This window comes from Larus michahellis, chromosome 6 (assembly GCF_964199755.1).
Source record: "Larus michahellis chromosome 6, bLarMic1.1, whole genome shotgun sequence".
Classification (NCBI taxonomy): Eukaryota; Metazoa; Chordata; class Aves; order Charadriiformes; family Laridae; genus Larus; species Larus michahellis.
The window spans coordinates 52381028-52407297 of NC_133901.1; the positions used below are offsets into that span (position 1 = coordinate 52381028).

A 26270-nucleotide genomic window follows, 5' to 3' on the forward strand; every position below is an offset into this window, starting at 1 on the left:
TTTTTGCACACAGCTAGAAGAGTAATGAAAGGAAGAATAATGGCATCCAACCAAAGAACAGTAATGGCATCTATGCCTTGTATCCCTGCTCTTGCGCAGTATTTACCCCCAGACACTGGAAACCGAGGCAGGGGTGGGTGGAAATCACACCACCTATTTCCTTTTTTGTCTTCCTGGAGAGCCAGTACAAATACTGAAAAAGGAATCCAAACAATCTGCCCCATCCATCTAGCCCTGTATCTCCTGTTCTTGGATGATCCCACTTGATTCTCTGGGACCAGCAATTCACGAATGAATACCAAAACCCAATATAAGATTTCAGATCTTCCATATCAGTGGAAAAATCTACAGCAAGCTCACTGTGGATTACACAGACAGCTCACTAACTTGCTTATTCATGTTCACATCGAGCCACTTCACATAGTGGGAGACAAACTCGGAAAAACAACCTGAAGGCAAAAAACAAGGCAGAAAGTAAAACATAGGAGAATTAACAAGCTTTATTCCAGGTGCTGAACTTACAGCTGTGCCTGAGACCATCAGCAACAGAAACGAAATCACAAGATCATACAGCTTTAACGAAAAAAAGACCAATGAAAGCAGAAGACAACAGACCAAATGGCTTTAATGGCAGAGTTCAAGGAATTCAAAGAACAGGCCCCTTGGGGGTTTGGGGAGGGGAGTCAAGGAGGCCAACAGGTCACAAACAAGAAATATAAATGAGAGGAAATGCAAAGAACATGGCAAACATAGCAGAATGCTGAAATTAAATAAGAATCTCTTTCCCATGTCTGTATCACAGTCTGGTCAGAAGCACAACATGCTCCATCGCCAGTCGGCCTTGTGAATACCTCTGAGAGCTTGCATGGATGTGCCTGATACTATGCAAACCTGACAGGCACACAGCTCCCTACATGTCCCAGATATGGTCCACTCGTGCATAAGTCCTTACTGATTGTGTATTGCTGTGGGCTCAGTCTTGCCAGCTTAGTCTTTGGAGTATGTGGGATACAATGCTTTGACCCATTCTTGAGTCCAACCCTACACTGGACAAGGTTAGGAGATCATTCTCTTCAACAAGGCCCTTTTCTCCATGGCTTTGTTGTCCAGACTTTTTTTTCAACATACCATTTTCCTGGTTTTTGCATTGCTCTGTTTTACTTCCAAAGGCTTTACACAAAGCGCGTCTGCTTATGGATAACCTACATTTCCCGCTGCCATTTCACACTGGAGGTCTGATCTCCATCTCACCTCTACAATCATTTGAGCTAGAGGATGAGATAGAAGCCTTCCTCTTGCTGAGCTGAAGCTGCCTCACCTAGAAGAGCAAATTTTAATTTCTGCACTAGATCATCGGTCTGGTACCCTTCACTAAAATGACATTCATTTGCACACTTACTATATTCACATGCCACGTGCCCAATTTCTAATAAAGAAAAGTAAACTACAAAGTTTGGCATCCAACATGTTTTACGGATGTTCTTATCCTGCTGTTGCCAGACAACCTGCCTAAAATGGATGCACGCCTTTATGTGATGCAACACAGAATAATGAATCCTTCCCTCAGGGAACAAATTATATGAACTACAAAAGACACGATCCAAAAATATACACCTTTCTTGCTAATGGAAGCAGCATGCATTAGCCTTACCTGTGTGACAGCAAAAATGCCGTTTCGAACAAATTCATGTATTTAACAGCAGAAAGAGGGATGCAAACACTGATGAAGCCAGCAATTATAAACAGATTAAAAGGAATAACATTCTATCTTCTGTGAAGTAATTGCATTTAATGCAACTGCTGGAATTCTCATGGTACACCACACATGTCAATATGCCAAAGCAACTGACTATTTTAAACATTCACAGATTAAAAAAAAAAACAAAACCCAACCCTCTAGGCAACTGGTAATTTGGAATTTCTCAAGCTGCCAAGAGACATAGGAAGGCTGCAGCCTAGATGCACTCCCTGAACAGCTGGCCTTTCTCGGTGTCCACATGGCTTTGCAGGTGGAGCCGCTTGCTGCAGGACCCGGCAGCTGCTCCTTGGGCAGGGTGGCAGGCGGCCGCGCGGTCCTGGACACGACGCAACATGCCTGGACCTCTGCCTCTGCTCAGCTAAGGAGGTCCACAAAGCCTCTCCGATTTCCAACTTGTATTATACCATCGAAGTACACTGTTAAAACAGTCAATCACAGAATCATCTCTTAGCCAAAGTTACAAAGGCCTCCTGAATCTAAAAACAGATTCAGAACAATACCAGAAAACTGGATGCTTCCCAAAGCAGACTTGATATTTGAAGTTGCTTGTATTTCACTCAAGGATTTTATCTTCTTTTCACCCCTTTCCATGTTAAGATATTAAGATTGCTTATTAATCTATTTCTGACTGCATGGACCATAAGGGCAAACAGTCTTCCCTACAGCAACTAGAGAAATCACTTCCCAAATGATGCTGGGAAAGCATTCAGGAAATTTTTGGTAACATTTAACATGATATGACCAAAAGCACATGACAAAAGAACTTTTGAAAGAACACTTGTAGACACCAGACTTATTTAGTAATATCTACTCGGTAGAGACTTGTTTAGTAATATCTACTCAGTAGAGACTAGCTTGGTTTTGCCTGAAATTTCATCTTCCCATTTTTATCAGTGCAGTCTGCAAAATATTCTGACCTGCAGTATTTCAAACTCACTTAGTGTTAAACGATCGCACAAATTTAGGTAGATGAGGAACTGGGCCCTATGGATCCCATTAAAGTTACTTAGCTAAACACCAGTTAGAGTGAGATCCTCGTAAAAATCTAACCTGTGATGTTCTGGAGAGCTTCAAGCACATTACATTTCTTACAACAATTGTTTGTAAGGTCAGAGAACACACAAAGAATAATACCTAAGAAAAACAACACATTCAACCATTCTTACAGAAATAAATCAAAACTACTTAAGAAAAACACTGCTTTGGGAGGAAAGATGATTCACAGCTAAGAGAAAAGATGCTCTTCGTTTCAAGGCTAGCACTTTAAACTGCAGAACAAGAATCATTTAAAGCATAAATCTGCTGATAAAAAATTATATTAAGTGACCATTCAGAGTTCACGGATAATTATCCAGGAAATTCAGGCGTCAACTGACTATTTGCCCCAAGTCACTTAAAGAACATGCACGTGTGAACACTTACACACATCACGGTTTTTAGTACAAAACCTACAGAAAGCACACACACAGAGACAACTACCCTCTCTTTCCCCAGAACAACCCCTGGTAGGAGAAACAAAGGCAAATATTCTCTAGGTGTACCGGGCTACTCTAACCGGTAACCCAAGAGCATTTTATATCATTTTGTCAGGGAATCACAGCTGGTCTCACACGGGGCCCCACCTGATGCTTTGGGACGCAGCCAACAAGTCCATGTCCAGAGAAGGCTACATGGGACCAGGCAGAAGACAGGTACTGGGAACAACATCATTCATGAGCACCTACTGGTGCCACCAGCGTTCTGCAGTGTTTGGTGCTGTCAACATTTAAAGTCATTATACTATTAGAGTACCAACGTGTGGCAAGAACCTCGTAAGGCAGTGGTTTGAAACACCTGGCTACACCCACAGCCTCCTATGCCATCGCTAACCACCCCCTCCCACAGCACAGCTCTTGCAGGACATTTTTTGCAATCGTGCATTTCAGGTCTTTCTGCAAAATTCAGACCTGAAGAAGACAACATATGCCTCTGGCTTTCACAGGTCTGGCTTTCAGGACCATCCTCTTTGCTCAGAGTCCTGTGTGAACAACAGTGACTCAAGACGGCCATTTCTCACCGACAAAGGAATTCTATGACTTGCACAGTGCTAAAAGCTGCAAAAGCCTCTTCTCTTAAACACAGAGGATTTAACACACTCTAAACGTACTTCTTTTTTAGCCTAAAAATCTCTAGTCATTAACTTCATTTCCACATTTGGGTTGCTGCACTTGAAATGTCAACAATTTTAGTAACATTAAAGGAACTGAGAGTGTAGGTTCCCAAGAGTCACAGATAAACAAGTTTCAGAGACCAGCAAACAAGGGGTGTGCTGAGAACTACTGCATAACTCAGTCACAAGCAGACACTCTGGCACTCTCATTCAGAGGATGTTTAGGACCTGCTACTCATAGGAGAAAATCCTGCTCATTCTGGTTACTTTCCAACCATACAAGCGGGAACAGGGAAAGTACAGCACCATACATCACAGATACCAAGGGAAGAAAAATGAAAATAAAGGGAAAGTAAAGGACAGAAGCAGAATTCTAATGTGCTCCATTAGTCTTTCCTGTATATCACTCATTAAGTGGGTCCCTGATACAGGAGCCGGATAGGAATTCAGCATCTATCTGCGAATGGTTAACAGCATTTAGGTTAACACTATGTAGGTTAACACCACCTAAATCCATGTCTATCAGCTGATGACATCCAGTTTACTGATATTGATCATTGGTATCTGTGTACATCATGTTTCCACCTTCTTCGCTATGTCTGTCACAACACCTTATGCCCACACATGAAAATCGATCAAAGAAATCTTTTTGGTGGAAGATGAGTGCTCAGGTGATTTAGATTCTCTACATTTTTGATACTTTTCCTACTCTCAGAAAAGATACGCACAACAGATGAGGCCAACAGGATGAAAAAAAAAAAATCCTACAGCAGATTTATGTTCGCTTAGGAAGGTCATTTCAACTTTTTTTATTTAAAGAAGTATTGAAGAAAAAAAGATGGTATGGGCCATATAGAATAAGGGGAAAGTCTTCCACAATGACACCACCAAAAGCAAAATGGTGTGCCCCATTCTGTCAGAGACATCTTTTTTAGTTCTGTATTCAGCAGCAGTGCTTCTAGAAAAGGAGACCGAATCAGATCTTTTCTCTCTTCAAAATGTAGCAGCAGTCAACAAAGCAAACAAAATGCCAACAAGGAGAAGGAATGGGTGGAAATGAATACTGAAACAGTATAAAAAACAATCGCAGGTCAACAGCTTTTAAGTACGGTCACTAGGGGTTAAATCCTGGCTTTATGGAAGTCAGGGGGAATTCCACCACTAAGGTTGATCAAGTCAGGAGTTCAGCCTCTGGTATTAAGAGATGCTGCAGAAATGCAAAGAGTTCAGCAACAAACAATAAGACAAGTCATCATAGAAGACTACTGAAGCAACAAATTATTAAAAGAGAAAGTAAATAAAGAAGGTGAAGTGAAGAAAAGACACGTAACTAAGTAACAAGACTTCACAGTTGTGTCCCACACCTTCAGAAGAACACCAGGGAGCTGATGAATCAAGCCAGCTATTGCAGGATAATACGCATACACTTGGATTAATTATTTCCTGGAGGAAGCAATAAACCAGCCCTCCATGTGGACACAGTGGTCCCACCAAAACCAATGAGAAACGCCTGCGGTCTCAGGAAGACTCAGACTGAGCCACTATCAACATCCTGATCTGAAAAAACATATTTCAGTGACTGCAACTGGTAGCAGGCACACTTCAGCAGATCGGAACCTAAAGTAGTTTTAAAAATACTGACTTGCTTTAGAGCACGAGAAGCAGAGAAGAAGGAACTGCAAGAGTCAGCTAGAAAAACATGTGTTTGCCTTTGCACATGGACATCTACATTTGCTTCACGTTCAGCAGGGAGAAGCAGGAGCACTTCTAGAAGAACCCCTGCGCAGGAAGGGACCGCTGGGCAGTGCTAACACTGAGCAACACCGAAGCCAATGGAGCTGCATTCTCTGAATAAAGCAGGGATGAGCCCAGTGACCCAGCACAGGAGGGCAGTCAACCAGAAGGCCAACAAACAGTAAAAAAAAAAAAAAAAAAAGAGGATTTTTTGAGCGGGTGGTGTGAATGCAGAGGACGGTGCTCAGAGCACCCCTGAGTCCCACTGCCAGTCAAGGAAGGTGAGAAAGGGACGCTCTGTGTAGGCAGCCTCTTTTCCCATCACTGTAATCCTAAAATCATCAGATTACAGCGGAAGACTGTGTGAGGCAATCAGATGGGTGACTAACAAAACCTGCTGGCTGAAGAGATGCAGCCTTCCAGAAGAGCCCTGCTCTTCACCCAGTTGGGAAACTTCAGCGCAGTCACTGTCTAATAAGGAGGGTTGAGGATTTTGTGTGTCTGAATGAGCTGAATGCCAGCAGCTGCGTAAGAACTAAATTTACCACCGCAGTCCCAGGAACGCCTGCATTTTCTGCTAAAATAAAATCTCTGGGCCATTAGCCTATTGGAATAGAAGCTTTTCCACTTAACCGAAGACATTTACCCATTCTCTGTCCGCATCTCTCATGCTCCAGTTCCAGTAAAATCCTGCTTGGTTTCAGAGTTTTTTATGGAAACACACACGCATCAGTTCAAAAGTACTGATATTATGTGAGTAGTATTAAACAATTCACTTCACTGGGTTCCTCTGCCTCTCGCATCTATTCCTATGAAACAGAAAATGAACTGCAGCTGTCGGTGCTGGCTGACCTACTGGGGACTGTACTGCATTCCTGCACAGGCGCTGACATCGCATTTTCTAGAGTTTATTTCCCAAGGGGAAAGAGTTATAAATAAGTCTCATATTCACAGTAAATCTCCTGCCCTTCATTCCCTAGAGCTTTGAGCGCGGGCGGTTTTTTGTCGCGGGAAATTGCATCAAAGTTTTCAGAAAAAGCGTATTAGCTGATACGATTTGCTTTTGTCAGACTGCCTTAACTTGACCCCCACCAAAGCTAGTTTTTAAAGATTCACTTTCAATCTTTTCTATGTTCACTGCTCTACACATTCATTATCTGCAGAAATCTGGATGTCTATGAAACCTGCAGCTGTTTTAGAAGATAGTAGATTTTCTTAAAATACATTTTGTATTTTTTAAAAGTAACTTTTAAAAACCCACGAAGAACCGCTAAATGATTAAAGGCCTTTCTGTATACCTTCTGAAAATGCATGTAATCAGATCTCTATGGAGGCTGTTTTCACCTGGAATTGCATGAGAAGCTGAAGAAATAAATAGGGGCTTCCCCACAGGCTCTAGCATCCAGCAGAGAGGACTCCTTATGAGGTAGGATCCTCAGATTGTCAGCTGGGGCATAACGTTGACAAAATATTTGCTGTTCCCATTACAATAAGGTTCTGACCCAGAACTGGAACTTCCCCGTCCATACCTTCAACCCTCCACCCCCCAATCTATTTCTGATTCCTCTTAGCTTTGAAAATACAAGAGATAAAATTATCCCTAAATGTAAGTACCATCTTTCCAGTTTGAAATGCCTACTGAAGTATTTTCTAGGAGGTTAAAGAATAAGTAACTGCTGCTTTGGAAATCCATTTTTCTTAAAGGCCAAACCCCAGACAAGTGATATTGCCTATCTGGACATTACAAAATGTCAAAATTCTCACTGAGATTTTAGTTTTAAAGGGGCATTTCAGAAGGCATCCTGTGAAAAAAAAGAAATATCAGATAACGTGCAGGCATTCTCTAAAAGATGGAATGGATGATTTGGCCAGAAGAGCGCTCTGGGGAAAGGCGGGAGTGCAGGGGGAAGGATCGGATGCTGCCGAGCTGCATCTTGCAGTGCTGGCAGCGGGACTGAGGAAACAGCAGCGTGGGATAAGGATGCAACCTGCAAGAACAACTGGATTGTGCTCTGAAATACAGAGACTTGAAGGCCTGAAGACTCAAACTAGAACATCCTGGTCCACATTCAGACTCCCCCATACTGGAGATTCAATACAGACATTTACAAAAGGCGAGTAAGACTAATGTAAATTTGCAAGGAAAGTTATAAATAGGTCTCATATTCACAGTAAATTTCCTGCCCTTCATTCCCTAGATGGTTTACATCGTCTTTTACATTTTAACTCTTTGCCTCCATGTCACCATTCCATACAGAAGTGCTTTGCTTTGAGGAAGTTACAAATGTCACTGTGTTTTTCACAGGCATCCAGAAGAAAATTTATTGATGGGATTAAATAATGTGTTAGGTCAGGCAAGACCTGAGGCTGGTGGGCAGGGATGCCTGGAACAAGACAAGCATCATGAACAATGGGAACCAACTCAGAGGAAAACACAGGAAGGACTGGCACTTGGAAAGGATAACCACTTCTAAACTGACCAAAAAGTACAGTTCGCCCTGTAGTTATGACAGCTACCTATTAATCTTACAGATGAATTTTCACTAATCCTCAAAATAGGGTGATGGGGACATTTAAATATCAGGTCTGTAAAAAGCCCGTGGCTCCTTGGATGCGCTCCCTGTAGGCTCTAAATAAGCTTCCCTTGCAAACTCTTGTTCTCCACATGGAAGGGAAGAAAACATCTCCTGCCTAGTGAAAAGCAGCTGGACTAAACTATTCCAGTCACTTAAAACTCACAGCTCTAAATATTCAAAATAGTGAAACAGGTAGTCTTATTCTGCAGCTAAGAACACAGTACAGCAGAGAAGTAAATCAGAAAAGAGTTCAAAGGAACAAGTGGCCAATTCTCTATGAACACATTCAGAAAAACTAGCCCTTTTCTTGTGAGGTTCCTTAATATCATCTGCTGCCAGTACCCTGGAGGACAGAACGGATGACATCAAAAAGAGGATGTAAAATTAGAAAAAAAATCTCTTAATACAAACATATGTATTTAGCTGAAAGCCAAATCGTCACTGAAAATAAGGCCGTACCACAGAGTCAAAACTTTAGCACACAGTGAATGTGCTTCTTCCATAGCACCTTTCCTCCGAAACAGTATTCCCTCTCCAAAGGGAAATACTGCAGTTGTTCAGGGCTGAACAGCAGTAGGGAGCAGCTCAAAACAAGAGCCAAACCAGATAATATCTAAGATAAACTGTACAAGGGACATGATGAGACCAGTTTGCAATTTACAGCCTCTTGCAAAATACACTCCAGGAGTTTTATAGCAGTACCCTGAAGCAGGCAAATGTGGCGGTCACGTGGCAGAGGAGAAGCCTGCGGCACAGGGAAATTAGGTTGCCCGGAGTGAAATTCACCCCTTGTCCTACGCGGTGTTGCTCAGTGTCACAGCCAGCAGCTGCATCCTGTTACAGGCACATGGCTCAATAGTGCACGTGGCTTGCGCAGGGCGAGTTTCACATACAGTGAAGCCGTGCCAAAGCAAGGAGACCGTGACCGAGATCTCTCCCTTCTGTTCTTATCAGTTGTAGAAAATCTCCAAGATGGACCTTGTCAGGGCACTGATCTTCACGTGGAGTATCAGACTTTGGGATCTGCCTCCTGGAGCTCACCACCTGGTGGTGGCAAAGAACTAACTACACCTTAGTAAGGGCTTCCTCCAAGTCAGAGGAATGGAAATTCACCCCACCAATCTTCCCCCCAAAACTTCTCTATCATAATGTGATCATAATAAAATGTGACCAATCATAAATGTGATCCCAAATTCTCCTTGCACTTCCCTGGCTGTACGATGTCCTTTAGATCCCTAAGCATGGTGCTCCATGAGAATGCAGAAGGTGCTCCACAATGCCCTCACTCCCGTGCACGGAGGCACGCAAACTGAGGGTAACACAAACTATAAATTAACGCTGAAAGGTGCTTTTTTTTTTTTTTTTAAGATTACAAGTGAGGCACCACAGCATAAGGATTTTCCAAAAAAGTTGGGATTTGGGATGTTGAGATTCAAGATTAAGAAACATTACTTTGGACAAAAGTTGTGTGGGGACTCCTCATCTAGGTACTTTGGTATTTGAATTTTCCCAACCTTTGGCACGGGCAGAAACCTGCTGCCCATGCTCCCAAGCGCACGAGCGTGACTGGAGCACAGCAGTGGAACCGAAGTAAGAGGATTACATTTCAGGAGGGACACGTTTTGGTGCGAGACTAGAGGTTTAAGGGATTAAAACGTAGGAGCTGCTTCAGAGAGTTACAGGGTGAAAACCAGCGAAGCCCACGTGTAAACATTGCCTATAAGTAAGAATGGCTTTGTATCCTTCAGCAGCAGAGAGATAAAGCGAGCAGAACAGCAAATGAACCAGTGACCACATCAGCTGCATCTTCAGCCACCTCCACTGTCCCCGGCACCGTCTTAACTCACGTCATACCTACATGTTCTGTCTCCTTGGGCCTTCTATCACCCTTGGTTCTTCTTAGCTGCTGCTCGTCCCACATGAACCAGCCCTTTCTCCTGTCTTTCTATTATTATCTATATTGTCTTTCTCGGTGTCATCCCCTGTCACCACTGGAAAACAATTTGGAAATACTTTTAAATTCAATGCAAGAAAAGGACATTGGGATGCTATATAAAGGAGGATGACTTCCATATCAAGAAACTAGAATGGATAGAAACATAGTCATCTTCATAAGATCTAATCCTGTGTACAAAGGGGAACTCCTGTAAGCTTCAGAAAAAAAAAAAAAGGACCGCAATCATTTTTAAATCCAGGAGAATTTTATTTTTCTGCTAGCTAACGCTCCTTAAAGGTGAAGCATTAGATTTGGCTTTCAGTTCAATACGCCCTTCTAACAAGTACTTACAGAAGCAGTAGTTTTATTCCCTGAAAGATACGGAGTTAAACTCACTACCAAGAGTTACAAATGCCAGAGGGCCTAGCACGACTGGAACATCTTATCTGGATGTAATTTAGAAATCAGAAAACTGCGCCAAATTCAACTGATGCTTTCAAGAAATAAGAGAATTCAGGAGCAGGGCTCTGTGGTGCTAAGCGTAACATGTGGCAAAAGGCTCGAATTGCTTCAGAAAGCTCACAAGAAAATTTAAAGACGACTACAGCAACCTGACAACAGACGTTAAGAGGGATCGATACTGGTGTATTGAGTAAAAGCTGCCAGGTGTATTTATGTCAAATGCATTAAAATACATATACACACATGTATATACATATATATTAAAAAAAACCAACCCACATACAAACTACCTTTTGGTTTCATTTAATGGAAAGAATCTGCACTAGACAGGGCTGAATCCCAAGGGCTACAGTAAACTAAGCCAAAGAAACCCTCTCAAAAATGCAGTCCTGCAAGTATCATCTGAATTTTAATGACAAGTAGTTGATGACAGACAGCACCAAAGAAGAGCAGCAAACATTAGGATGACCACTGAGCCAGGGCTTGGGAACTTGGGCTGAGGTTCACTCACTACCTATAGTCAAACCTTTGTGGCCTTGGATACGAAACCTTCCCAAAGCTCGGCTGAAAAGAAAGGGACAGAAAGTCAGAGATCACCTCTGAAAAGCGCTGACACGTAAAACTGGTTCACGTCTATAAATGATAGAGGAGAAGACAACTTGCGAAAATACTCACATTACATTGGGCATACTTAAATTCTCTTCTACTGCTGCTCAGGAGCTCACGTTTCCTCCTTGTTAAATTCACATGTCTTGATATTGCAGATGCTCTGTTTTCATTTCAAATATATCTGTGTTCACCTTTTTTTTCCTTTCAGTGAAAAGCATGTTAACATCTTCCCTGGAGTCAGACATGTGAGAAGGCTTCTACTTGCGCTTCCACAAATCAAGAGCAGCTGCTACATGGCATGGCATGGCATGGCAGAAGTGAAAACTCTTTTAACTAAAGAGCAGAAGAGCAAAAAGGGGAAACGAGGATAGAGAAAGTAATAAGCAATATAACCTGCAATACAGCTGAGGAGGAGAAACACAAAGGAAACAATCCTCCTCTCCCCCTAGTTTTCTTGTTTGGTTTTAATGGCAAGATGACTCTTGCGTTTCTTTGTTGAATCTGGGATGAGAAACGTAGGTCTTCTGATGACAGACAATTTGCAGAAATCATTAGCGGCTTGAAGTATCAAGAAAAAGCAGACTGAAGGTCCTGCTTCACATGCTTTTTCGTGGGCTAGGGGAGAATATCTGATGGCAAAGGAGAATGAGGAATTCCCTCTCCATCCATATCCACCCAAGGAATGTCCTTGGTCCCTGTTTTACCTTGCCCACTTTCAAGGTAATGGGCTGCAGAAATGAGACTGTTAACATCCATCCTGCACCTGCTGCACCTCAGAAATCCTTTGACAAAAGAACCTCAGCTCCCACTGCTAAGTCTCTTCCAGTTGCCATCTGCCATGATATTATGGTGACTTTGTAGAATACAGAGAGTTTCTTTGATTAAAGGAAATTAACATGTCTTTTTAAAAAATAAGAGACTAAAATCTGCCTTTGGGTCAGATTATCACTGCATTTACCTGGCTTGATTTTTCTATGGCATTATATGAATTTGGCCTTTGTTCTATTTGTTTTTGTTGGGTTTTTTTGTTTTTGTTTTTTTTTTTTAAAGACTACCTTTGTTTTATTTCTTGAATTATCACATAAACAGTGCTTTATGCCTGTTCCTCTCCACCCAGGACAGCTAGTGACATTGTATGCTGGATAACCTGGAGACAAGTCTTAATCTTGCCTTTAAAAGAGCTTTGCCCCAGTATAACTGAGGGAGACAAAGAAGAAAAAGAATGGCATATAGAAAACAATTCAGCTTTTAATGAGCTAGAAATCTCATTATCCATAACATATGCAACACTGGTGCTTACCGTTTATTAGGAGGACTGATGTCCTCTTATTTTTAAACCACACTGTGTAGGTTAAGGCTGCCTTACTTAGGAACTGGCTTGGTCCCGGCACCACTCTTCCAAGTCCCCTTCCCACTTAACATAGCATTTTTTGACAGAAGAGAAAATGCCCAATCCATAATTAAAACTTGGATAGGGTTGTAATTTTTTTAAATGTCACAGGTATACCATGAAAAGCATGGTGCAAAAGCAACTTATATCCACAAAAATCCTCCCTGCCTAGCGCAGCCAGTATTAGTTTTCCAGTCAAAATAACCTTTATAAACAGACAGATCTTTTTAAATTTTCTTTTGCTTGTCTATAGTGTGTTTGCCATTTGAATACAAGTATTGTGGTAAATGATGGGCCTTCAAAGTACAATTCAGGTTTTTAGCTGTCTTACCATTACAGCCATAAGAAAAATAAAACGATAAAAAGTCTTTTCATTATGAAAATGCTTCCAGTTGAAATACACAGGCAGCCTGAAACAGCTGGTCAAGCGGGGGTAAGCCATTCAGCTAAAATGCTGATGTGGCAGTGACGGAGTATAGTAACAATAACTTGTCCCCGAAGTTCATTACTTTAAGGCTGATGAAAAACAACAGGGACAGTTCTAAACCATTGCCCCTTTGAAACCAGCAGCTCCCAAGCTTTCCCATGCACAAAGCCGTTTCAGGGATGTTGACGGCAGCTAGGCTCATCATTTCTTAATTTAAGAGCTTCTGTCCAACTGTAGTAAGTACAACGGACTACAAGACAGACGATTGCCAAGTCAACTCCTACTTTGACCCCTGACTGTAACCTGGGAAATGGGAAGCCAGAAGTAGTTCAGGAAACTAATTTGACTTGAAACAAGGGATATTTTTTAGGGAGAACAACGCGCAGTCAATGCTCTCTTGAAGACCAGAGTGGGTGCAGGGATGCAATTATGGGAGAGGGAAGTATTAAAATAAAAAAATACATTATCAGAAGCATAGATCCTGAATAAAGCAGACAGAGAAAACACAGGGATTATTACACTAACCATGATGGCCCAGCCTGGATTTGAAAGCAGAGCTGATGCCTCAAATAGCCTAAGGTATTCCATCTGGTTCTTCAAACTAATCTGACCCCTCTGAGACAGACACATACTTCCTTGGGAAGAGCGTTGTTACATTTCAAAGTCCTAACGTTAACCACTGACTGTTAATCGAGATAAAACAAGCACCCCAATGAGTCATAAAACACTAATTTTCCATTAGACAGCAAGAGAGAAACTGATGACAAGAAACAACAACAAAATTAGCCATTAACAGAAACCAGATGGAATGGCAAAAACGATTCAAAGAAAACTATTAACTTAATATCAAGAGAAAGAAATAACAGTGTGTAGTAACCACAAAATATCTCAATATGGAGACCAACCAACCATCAAGGTCAACATAAGGGAACTTAAATTGGTTGGTTTTGAGATTGCTTCCTGTTACGCTAGGCTAAGCTGGGAACTTGACATTAAATTAGAAAGGAAGGAAAAAAAAGATCCCCAAACAAGAGAAGCACAAAACCCCATATTGACAGCAGCCCAGCTGCCCAACAGAAGGTGCAGAAACCAGGCCCTGGAAGAATATTTTAAGGACATTTCTTCCTCTTTCCAACACTCTCCTACTACCTCAGTGCCACCTTCTCTTTTGAACTGCCAATTTCTATCTCTGAAGAGCTTCAGATTCACTTCTATTAAAAAAAAAAAGAAAAAAAAAAAAGGAAAAAAGTGGAAGATTCACATGTCTCCACAGCCTGCACTAGGACCTAGTATAAAGTTTGTCTAGGAATACGCCGATTCAAGTCACCAAACCGCCACTGAAGCACTACTGGCAGTAGTACTCAGAAGCCAAAAGCATTCTCCACTTTTTAAACAACTATAATTCAGTTTCCTCAACCTCTGATACACAAAAAAACGTGACTCAAGTTTCAAAATCATGAAATTAGCTTAAAATTCATAAAACGAATGCGCGCATCCCCAGTGACAGAGGCTGAGTGCACCAAAATACACATGATAAAAATAAGTCAGCAACTCTGCCTAGTAACTGCAAGAGACAGGAAGAAAATCTTAAAAACACATGTTTCAAGGATTAGTTACAAAAAAATAAAAATTGAATAAGTTAAAAAAAACCAAAAGGAACTTTTATCTTCATAACTTTCTTTCAGTTATATGCATGAAAGATGCATGGGTATGGTGCTTCCATGCTGAATCCATAGATCACAAAATTACCCTTTCTTTTAACATAATCATCTCATTATTTCAGTACCACTGTTTAAATTTTGCTTTTGAAAGTGTTACATCTCAGGAAGAAGCAACAGCATACTTTTTTTCTTTTTTTTTTTGGCTGGGTAGTAGGGATCTGGGTTTTTTGTTTAGTTGGTTCTTTTTTCTTTACTGGCACTGAAATTCAGGTTCACAGAGGCAGGGCTGTCTGAGCTTATCACCTAGCCGATAGGTTGAAGTCATTCTGTCCTTTGCCACAAGGCAAAAGGGAGAAACAAGGGATGAGACAAAGCGTGGTGGGGGGGGGAATATTCTGTCTAGTCTTTCAGCCCTGAACTGCTTAACTGAAGAAATGGAAAAAACCACCCTCTCTTCTACATTACCTCACCTTCCCTGAGACATTAAGCTCTTTGGAGCACATCCTATATCTTTGGGCACTTTAGGACAGCTTTACAGTATCCTTCTGGTGTCTGCAGATATCAACAAAATCAGAGCACTTGGAAGAAACAGCATCTGTGGATATGCTCCGTCCAGCTGTATGATGAAAGGCTTGAGTTGGGCTCTTCTGATTTCCTCATGGCTAGCCTCATAAAGAAAGCACATTAATTTAATTAATTCAAATGAATGAAAAATTATTCACTACCAAGCAGGAGACAAAGTTCAGGGAACGGTATTTAACTCATTTCAAGAAGGGCAACTCCCAAGCAGACTTTGCAGAGCCTGTGAAGCCACACTAGGAGAGAAAACTGCTACCTCCTTCAAACCCATCGTGGAACTAACTGCTCTTGTGAGAAGCTAAATCACTTCGGTGAGAGTAAAAGGTGACACGAGCCTCACAGATTTTGCTCCTGAGGGAGGTAGAGGAACTTTACAACATTGGCTGAAGAAAAGTAGCTCTCTGAAGGCCTATATGACTCATTAAATCCTAGTTTCTAAGAAGACTGGCAAAAGCATTGATTGCTTGGTTGTTCTTGATCATCTCGATCTAAGCCATGTAAGGTTCCCACACACCTGTAACAACCACTAAGCAAATACATGTAGCAACACTAGTTATTTTATTACCTTGAAGTCAAGGTAATAAAATTGTGCCAGGAAAGTCCCTAATCATGGTCTTTCTCGGTTTCATCCACGTGTATCAGTCAGATGAGAAAGGGATATTACTAACAAAGAAATGTATGGATTCCAAGGCACATTACAAAAGAGTATTTTTAGCAAATGCAACCATAAGAAAGAAAGGCATAGCTTTAGCAACAAGTGGAAAGAATCTTTGGGTGAAAACAACATACTCAGAATTGATGTTTAACAAAAATTAAACCCGATGTCAAAAACACATCAAGAAGAGACATGAAAGGGAAGGAGAGCAAGCCACAAAAAGACATCAAAAAGGAGAGGAGGTGGGAAGAACAGCATAATCTGAAATTCTCTCTGTTCTTTACAGATTTATGATTGTTAAAGATCTAGACAGGAAAGGTTTCTCTTTTTCCTTTTTTTGTATGCGTGCGTCTCGTTTTTCTCAGCAACTCAATCTAATAGTACCTTAACAAAGTTTAGCTCTGCTCTGTCGCTCTGACTGAACTGTCTATTGATAATTGCCTGTTTGTGCCCTTCTCCAAAAGCTCTTCTAACGTTGTCATGCGGTGGCAGGGTTTCCCCATTGAGGCGGACTCATTTCTGTTGTAGCTGACAGGACTCCTGCTCTTCTGAAACATCTGTAGTCCTTTGACGTGGCTCAGAGTGAAGGAGTCCATGTGGCATGTGAAACGTTATTAAGAAATACAGAAGGTATGGCTTGGTAGCTATCATGATGCATATGACAGAGACGCAATTCTTTCTCTATCAAACCACTCTTATTGCAAAACCTTTAGCATCTTCTAAAAAGTTACTACCAGACACCCTTACTGAAAGTCATGGGGAGAAATTTATCTCTTGAAAGAAGAAAAGTGGGGCCAGACAGCAGTAAAGTTGAGTAATTTTCATGAAGAGACTACAAATTATGGTAATCAGAATCACCAATGCTAGTTAGGGCCAAGCTGCCTTTAACAGGTGCAGTTAAAATCCACTGACAGCATTCAGAAATCAACACATCAAAGCTTTGAGAATTACAGTAATCACACATTTAACAGGAAGCTTAAACAAGAGCAAAATGGGCAAACCTGGAGACAAGGCCTTTCCCTGCATTTCCAGGCACTCTGAGAACCTCTGCTGAAAGGGAATTTAGGCCTCAGAAGGGAATGGCCCAACGCCAGTTCTAGTGAAGGAGGTGGTCAAGGATACATCACCCATTTTTGAGTCAGGCAAATACGTGTTTATGGTTTCAGTGTTGTTTTTGTGTGCCCCTTGGGCAAGGCACTTCAATTTATACTTCAGTTCCTTAGGAATAAACTTTTTCTTGCCATGCATGCTGACATTTTTAGACTGAAAGTTTTGAGAGATGAAAGGTGGACTTTTCTTACATATCTACAATACCTAATACCTAGTAAAACAGGACTTAAAACGAGGGGTCTCCAGTGCCACTGTCACATGCTGCCACCAAAAAATCATGCTTGAAGAGTGAAAGTACCTGTTCTCAAAAGCGACTTTAACTGAAGCCTTGCTATATTAATTTCACAGCCACTTGACAGACCAAGCCTGTACTTCTATTTGCAACCCCATATGAAAAAACCAAACAAACAAAAAAGTCAAGCAGTATTAGTAATTGATTGAATTCATATTCCAAATCAGACACCAAACATTTTGTAACTGAGGATCAGAACTTTTACTAAAGACATTTCAAAGAGGAAGTAAATTTCAAATGGAGTTTTAAAAAAAAATATTTACTACATATAAAGAAGTTTTTTTTAAGAACTGCCATTCTGGCTATGCTCATTTTCCTTTGAATTCTTCCGTCTTCAGCATGTGAGAATAAACAAGAAAACTTCAACACTGTTATTACTTAAACTCATCTTTGAACCAGGTCCGAGAAAAGCTATTAGTCTGGGATATAAAGGCAAAAAAAAAAAAAAATATCCAAGTGAAAACTTAAGGTTTTTTTTTCCAAAGGAAGTTTTAATGGCACACAGGCTGGATAAATGTCAAGTGACAATTTGAATTTTACATATTCAACCTGGGGTCCAGGTACTTAGGAATGCAATCTTCAGATTATAAAAGTAATTTTACAGAAACATCAGCTCAGCGCTTGGTAGTGGACCAAAAACCTGCCAAGTGTCTGTAATTATTAAGGAAAGGACAGAAAACAAACCAGGAAACCACCGTTGTCTTCTACAAACCCAGAAATGCTATTTTAAATACTGCGTGCAGTTCTCATCCCACAGAAATCAAACAAGAGTTACTAAGACTGAAAAGTATACAAAAAAGGGTAAGGGGGTGAGGGTGACTGAATAAATGTATGAATGGTTTCCATACAAAAAATGACTAAATAGACTGAGGCTCTTCAACATGGAGAAGAGATAACAGGATCACGATGGTCACAGAGAAAATAACTAGGAAACAATCTCCTGTCTCTCCAGTGAAAGAAACAGGGAGCATCCAATGAAATGTGCAGTTCAGAACAAAAACCAGAGTATTTTTTTTGCACAATCCATAGTTAATGGTGGGACTCTTTGCCTCAGGTGGTTTTGGATGCTCAAAGTTATATTTGGGTTCAGAAAAAGCTATTGGAGAAATTAGCGGAACAGGAATCTATTGAGAACAATTACATACAAATACAGAAGAGTCCTTGAGCTATAAATCAGTGAAGGCTGGGAGAGCTTTCTGGGGAGGCATCATTTTATGCTTAATGATATGCTACTTTTAGACATATGACATAATTACATGCCTGTTTTGATACTAGTCCCCAAGCGTCTCCTGTTGCATGCTGCCACAAAGTGCTCTGGTCCAACCGATTCTCAGGTTCTCAATTCTAGCTATGATGATGATGTTGACAACTTAAGCATTCCTGTTATCGTGAGTGTAAAGCGCTGTTTAAGTCTTTGAGTCAATTCTCTGGAACAATCATCGTTCATGAGATACGCATTTGGTGCTGAAGGGTTCAAGAAAACATTATTTCATGCTCCCATTTAGGAGATGATTCTCTGCAGAGACTGAATTTAGACCTTAGTAAAAATAGACAAATCAGAAAAACAACAATGCATGACAGGAAGGGGGCAGGTGAAAGAAAAACACCACCAGCACCTCGAATACCTATAGTGCAGCAAACCAGTCAGATGAAGGTACCCTAGGATGACCCTATAAAGCAGACTGTGCTCCCCTCTGCAAGATGACAAAAAAAACCAAATGACAAAACAAATGGATTCTCCAAATCCCAGACTGCAATAGTTGCTGTCAGTTCCTTCCTGACCTCCATTTTCTCAGTGGAGTGCTTTCAAGCTGCCAGCCTTCACTAGCTTCACACAAGCTCCTCCAGAAGCACGGGAGAGGCACAACGGCAGAGCGCTCTCTACAGCTCTCTGCAGAGTTCAACACACAGGTGGTCTGACTGGGAGAGGTCTAACTGGCCTATCCGTAGTCATGATTTTGTACCTGAGCCCAAGGTCATATAAGCCTCTGTATGCCAACGTTTACAAACTGTGTTGAAATATCTTTCTGTTAGCTTTAAGCTCGGATGTTGTACGTGTCTACAGTCATCTCACTTCAGATTGTTCTCAAAACATCACTGAAAGGCAAATATACAACTGGGGAACTCCAAAGCATAACTGCAGTGACACACTACCATTTATTGTACACAAAACCTTCCAAACCACCAAAACACTACCTCCAGGCTGTTCATTTGCCGTTACTTTAATATAAGTGCACAAATAAACAAGGTCAAACCAGAGCTGAACGGCCAAGACAGCACCTCGCTGAGCCCCAGCGCCTGAGACTTGCTCAGAGAGAGGTGGTGTGTGGGTTGGCACATTTCCGCACAGTTTTTGCATCCGGTTTGCCTGTACCAGCAGTCAAGTCCTGACTTACTTGACTTGCAGTCACTCCACAGAGGTGCACATGGTTGCCTGATATCCCTCTGTCTCCACCAGATCTTAGACAGGGTCACTTCCCTACTGGAAGCTTTGCATTTCGGCCGGCCCTGCAGTCATTCCCAGGAGGAAAGAAAGGATGGACAACACGGTTTCAGTCCTTCCTGCTCAGGTATCAGCGCATCCTCTGCCTTTTGGACAATGAGATGCAGAGGTTTAGGGAGGTATGGTTGGGGGAAAACAGACTCCATCACTCCTCTTACCAACCCTCGCTTGTCACCAGTGGCCAAGACATGCCCATGATGAAACTGGCCAAGTCCATCCCGGTGTTGAGGGTGAAGAAGGAGGAGATGAGGGCACCCCTTTGCCCTCCTCCACCAGACCGAGGAGCAGAGATCTCCAGCCTGACATGCCACACTTCCTCAAGGAGGTGCAGAGGAGCCTCCTTCCTGCTGTGCCACTGTTGTTTCCCCCACAGCCCCAGCCACTGTCCCTCCCCGCTACTGGCAAAGGAGGGGGGCAGAGGGACACCCCGCTCTGGGGGACAGGACAGTGGCAAAACCATAAGGAAGCTGGCTGACACTGAGAGAAGGGTGGATGGCACAGGGCAGGCTACGACACTGACATCATGAACGCATGGCAATATCTGCTCCAAATCAGTGTTACATCATTTGTCATCACAAGCAGTTTGCTTGCAGCCCCACCACAGCACCAGAACCTGCCCACCATCAAGCGTACTGGGAGACAGCCTAGGGGCAGAAGGCCCTGAGCTGAAAATATGTTCATTTTGCAGTACTGAAAAACTTGACTTTCAATCCACATTTATTCTTCAGGTATTTTTTAAATTGAAAAAAGAAATCAAACAAAACAAACCCAAACTCACATCTGTTCTCACCACAGACTTGCTTTTAAAATTCCTTGTCAGCTGAGAAATAAAAAAAAACCCTAAACTTTCTCCACTGCTCAACTGGTCCTACAAAGAGGCCACCATGCTTAGCCTTCCCTGGTTTTTTACTACTTTTCCCAAGGATGTCACAGCTGCAACCATTTCATTTAAATGTTGTTACAATGGGATGCTGCCTTTTTATCACAGAACTAGATAATAACTCCTCTTCCATTCACTTTAATATCAACATCAGCATACTCTTTCATTTCAGTTTGTGTCGTTTCTCGCTGGTGCCAAATACTGAATATTTCAGTAAATACAAATATTTGTATTTCTGACTCTACTGTTAGGAACCTTCATATTCTATTAAAAAGAGGCACTGAGACAGGAGATAAAACTGGTAAGGAGTTTCATCAAATAAGTCTCAGTCCTGTTCCCTGCCTCAGTCTGAACACAGAGTATCACGTTTCCTGTTCTGGTCTGATTCCAGCTCTTCACAGTGATCTACAGAAAAATAACCAAAAATTGGATTTCTGCCCTTTTTCCCCCTTATTCGTTAGCTGGGGCTTTTTTGTTCAGTGCAGACTCTTACCTTTCTGGATCTGTAAGTAGTGCCTGAAGTGCTCTGTTCAGTCCAAGTATTTTCCTCGCTCTTAGCTGATAGAGCAAATCTTTAGGAACTTTCATAGATATTTTGATCCCAAACATTTTGCAGACACGTGAATGTTCCTTATTTTTTTATTATTATTAATAATGCCTGAATTTTAAAAAATCGTAAACACCGGAATAAAACTCCTCACCCCAGGAGTGAGCTTTTATGTTCTACAGTGGCATAGTCCATCCAGGTCCCTCATGCTTCAGCTGGACAAGGATTTTGAGGAATTTCTGAAGCACGGGCATAAGTCTGAGCACTTTCAGATGGCACATCAAAGATGAGGTCCTTATCTGGGCCCAAACTGGTTTAAGCCGGAGGTGAACATGCTTGAGTCCTCTCTGTGCCAATAAGGCTGTAATTGCTGGTTTGTGCTATAGTATTAAATCTTACTTGATTATAAGAAAAAAATAATTATCAGCTGAGTGGGTGGCAGGGGGGCTGAGTACAGACAAAATGTGAATGTGGACAGTTGAAAAAGAGAACACAGAGATGCTTTTAGAAAACTTAAACTATCAACACATCAGCTTAACACATTAAACATGCAAGCGCAGAAATAACCCTTCCTTCCCTATACCCTGATGACTAGCAAACACAACTCTGGACTCCAGGTGTAACTGAGTAGTGAAGCAGTAAAATACACTTGATGTTAAAAATAAATAAATTAAAATCTTACAGTTTAAGTCACTAAATCCCAAATCCATCTCTTAATTCCACTGACTTCAATCAAGTAACTGAACGCATGGGACCTCACAAGTCTAATAAAATCACATAAAGAATCCTGCTATCAAGCTTCCATGAAACAAGGATCTTATGCATGGAAAGGTCATACAATCTGCTGTAAAAGAGTATTAGACTGTCATCTCTCTATCTCAAAACAAATATTGAAGCATCTGCAAAATTCAAGTAGTAGATTATAATTCTCGCTGTATGCACAGCATATAAATTTCAAGAACTTTAACACATGAAGTCAAAAGGAGCTTTTTGCATTTTTAAAAAGGCAATATTTCAACTTATTCAGGACTCCCAAGAGTACTGATGTGTCCCCCACTACCCCCATCCCCAAAGCCACGGGCTGATAGTGTGTGTGACAAAATATTGTCACTCCCAATTGTTAACAAAAGGAAAAAAGAAATGTCACTAAGTATCATATTCTTGGGTACATGCAAGTTCGATTTAGGTGATCAAGTCATCTTGGAAGGCAACATAGTGGGGCAGGCAGCGTACATTTAAGCTTCACCAAAAGCACGTGATCATTAATCTCCTCCTGGCGGATTTCATGTAAAGCTGACAATTTCTGCTTCCACCAGTAATGCTTATTTACTAAACCCTGGATTGGACTTAAAGCTACCATTTTTAAAAGAAAACAATTTGTCTGTACAGCAAAGCACCGCTTCGTCCTAGTTGTCTAGCGAGGACTCTTGATTTTTGCGCTTTCAAGTTTGGGGGTTTTAGCAGCCCACCTAAATATGTAAATAAATAAAATCCCCCCCAAAACCGACACAGACCCCCCAGCCAGGGAGGGCAGGCGGGACATCACCCCCCCACCACCCACCCCCACTCCCCCCCCCCCCCCCGGCAGTTCAGAGCCAGAAGCAGCGACAGACTTAAAAGACAGACAAAGCAAATAACATTTGAACATTTTTGCCAAATGAGATTAGGGGTTTGTATTCCCCCCTTTCTCACACATGCACAACTCCACACATTACAGAGCAAATAATGCCTGCAGAACGGAACAAAGACCCTTTGTTATTGTTCCATAAGGTTTTGCAAAATCCCCTTCTTTGTCTAAAACTGAACTAATAGTGTTGCTCGAGCCCTGATGATCTAAACATACAAAGCTTGTACAGAGAAGGAATACAGATTTCTTTTAGAACGAGTGATAACATTCGAAAATACAGACAAGCTTTTGAGAACAGAAGCCCCAATTTACAGGCATCCTTATTCAGAAAATTAAAACAAAAGTAGTAAATACTGCAGCCATTCAAATGCACGCACTCTGAAAGGACACAATTGGAGCTTAAGGCTTATCACACCCAGCTGTGTTTTAACAGATCTCTTATGGTTACCTCCCCCCAAATAAAAGTGCTAATACCAATACAATTTAAAAGCCAGTTTAAATAAAAACAACCAAAAAAATTTCCAAAACCCAGCAAGTTCTCTCTCTGCTTTTAATTCCCAGCACCTTCAGAAGGATGTCAATGTGAATGAAGGAAAGGTGCTTAAGAAAAAATAATAATAATAAAAAAAAGGCAGCAGCTTCACAATTAGAACTGAATAAAGTATCCCACGAAAAGGGATGGTTCAGGCAGCACTCTAACGAGGAGCCCCTACAGCAGCCTCTCCTGACAGGCTGCCCGGACATACATATTTATTTTGCAGGGCTTAACAGCATCCCTGCAATGAACTGTAAGCCAAGATACTCTGCTGACAAGGCATTCTCCTACCTGAAGCTTCATTTTCCAGCACGAATGCATGTGTGTATCCTCAGTGTAGTTTCCCCTGGTTGCATGACTCCTGTTATCCAGAATAAAGAGACAGTAGCTGTGCAAGCAGAGCTGCTGACTGCCCTACATTTGCCTGCAGATGAAGAGAAAGAGTTGGTGCTGTACTTGCCTGGGCTTGTTTAAGCCCCCTAAATATAATACTAGGGTAGCTCAAACTAGACTAACTACTTCCTCCAGCTGATCCCAGTGAAAAGAGCTTGTGATGAATAATGCATGAGAGCTCCTACAAACACGCTTCATTCCTTGCAGCAGCTGATGTCCACTTCTCCCCCCCTTCCCAAAAACAATCCCTGGCAATTTTTGTGCTATGAAACATAAAAATTCTCCCGATGTCCAAAGAGCAAGGAGGATGTCCCTCCCAGATCCATTTTCTTTCATCTACTCATTAGTCAAACCAATACATCTGGTGATTTTTTTTATTTTTTAATATAAAAATCTATGCAACCAGAAGTCAAAAAAAAGCATGATAAGCACAGAGCCATGTCTCTGGACTACACAATACTAGTAAATGCAGTTGCTTAGTAATTAATTTTTCTTATTCCTAAGGGCTGTGATGCAAGAGAAACTGTATAAAGATGAACACTGAAGACAGAGAACGAATGTGACAGACCAGAAAATAATACAGCACAAAGAAGGTGGAAAAAAAGCCGCTTGCTGTAGCTGGCAATTTCAGTTGACTGTTTACAGAGAAAAGAGATTGCTTAGGAGGGAGAACTTAGTGGGTGGAAGAATATGGGGGATAAATTCATGTGATTCTTGCTTCTTCTCTTGAGCAATAAATTCCGCTATGTCAGTACAACTTTGCAAGCTAACAACAAAAATCACTTACTTTAACATACTCTTCCAAAGAGGAAGACAGGGCTAATTTGCAAGTACTTTATTTGCAAGTGCAATAACTGCAATAGGCAAATGTCAATACACGCCACTTGTGGAGTCTGTTCCATTTCTCAGAATTGTTTGCTTTGATTTCGTTGTTAGATACACAACAAATTATTTGGCATCTCTTTATCAGTTACCTGCTGCAATCCAAATGACAAACCCTCCAAACACAATTGACGAGGCTCTCACAAGCCCTTAGTTTCCTGTAAAGGAAACATGGCTTTAATGGATAATTCACAGTGAGAGAGCGCGTGCAGCTTCCTAAATCCTGAACCGTGGCTCTTCACTTTGAGCATAACATAACTCTCTAGGCTTCGCGGAGGTCAGATTTCTCAGGTCACATCAAAACTCAGTCCCTGCTTTCTATTCCCACCTCAGGTGACTCGCACATAAAATGAGAGATGAGAGGTGTCGACAGCTGAGAGGGACACCAAAGAGAAGAGGATGGACATTCAACACATTAGACTCACTTAGTGCTCAGTCGTGACTGGTTATTACTTTCGCAGGACTCCTCTTTCACCTCTGCTACGGGTGATCCTCCTGCAAGGATCAAAGCTAACCTTAGGAGTCTCCAGATGACATTATCCAGACAGTTGCAGTTATTTTCATGCTTTCCCTGGGACACCCTCTGACGCTGGGAATGCTGTACACACCACAAGGCAGAGGGAGGGGATCTCCCTTCCCCTTCAACTGCACATTTTTCAGACTAATTATCATCTTCTTACCTCCATCAGTTCCCTGCCACATCCACTTTTAAACCGAGGTTTTCATATGACTGCACCCCATTGAAAATTCAGTTTTACTACAAAATTACACGGTATGAATCTTGCAGCTAGGACCACTCTGTACATTCTTTGTTTCTCATATTCTCTCTCTCTCATGGTCAAGGACAACACCCTGAGCTAGATGGACCTTTTGTCTCATCCACCACAGCTGGTCCCGTACCCTGAGCACTCTGCATAACTCAGTCTTTCTCCCTCCCCACAGACCAAATACTCCTTTTTAAAAAGGAAAAGTCCAATACAAAAATCAAATCCACGCAAACATTATCAGGTCCATAAAAAAGGCTGTGGAAATACTTCACTTATCTGTATCCTATGGATAAGCCCCAAGGAGGCAAAGGTTCTTAACATTTAAGGCCTTGATGTCTTCCTCCAGCTCCTCCATCACGGATTTAAAAATGGGAATCGAGAAGCTTCCAGAGAATTAGCAGGGCTGCTCAAAGTGGGAGGGAGGGGCTCTGCATAAACCCAGCTTTGTATGCTCTGAACTACAAGGTAAGTAATCGGGCTGAACGGGACAGATGCAGGAGGACTATTTTATAGATATCTTCTGTTTCTGCAAAGGAAGCCAAACGGACTACACCTTGTTAGAGGAGACATCATCATATGGCACGCTCTGCACTACAAACTCTACTCTTCTACACTATAAACAAACAGTAGCAGGTTAAACATTTGAAATTAGTCGTTTAGAGTGCAACGCACTTAATAGTTTTGAAACAGGGTATGTTACGTTCATTTCTATCCAACTGACTTCAGAAACCCCAGCAAATAGTAAATAATAAGCTGCAAGATCAGCTCTATTGATGGCAGGGTTCAAAACTCATCTC

The 26270-nt window shown here is 41.6% G+C and overlaps 1 protein-coding gene across 8 annotated transcripts in view; it reads right to left on the reverse strand.

Moving 5' to 3' along the window:
* MARCHF8 (membrane associated ring-CH-type finger 8) overlaps positions 1-26270 on the reverse strand; it is a 116799-nt gene that overhangs the window by 28279 nt on the left and 62250 nt on the right. Inside the window, exon 1 of one of the 8 annotated variants that reach the window (XM_074590057.1) lies at positions 23723-23874. The exons of the other annotated variants lie outside the window; for them this stretch is intronic. Within the exon in view, the coding sequence (XP_074446158.1) occupies positions 23723-23752 (30 nt within the window). The 5' untranslated portion in view covers positions 23753-23874. Of the gene's footprint in view, positions 1-23722; positions 23875-26270 lie in introns of those variants that run through there. 8 annotated transcript variants of the gene reach the window in all.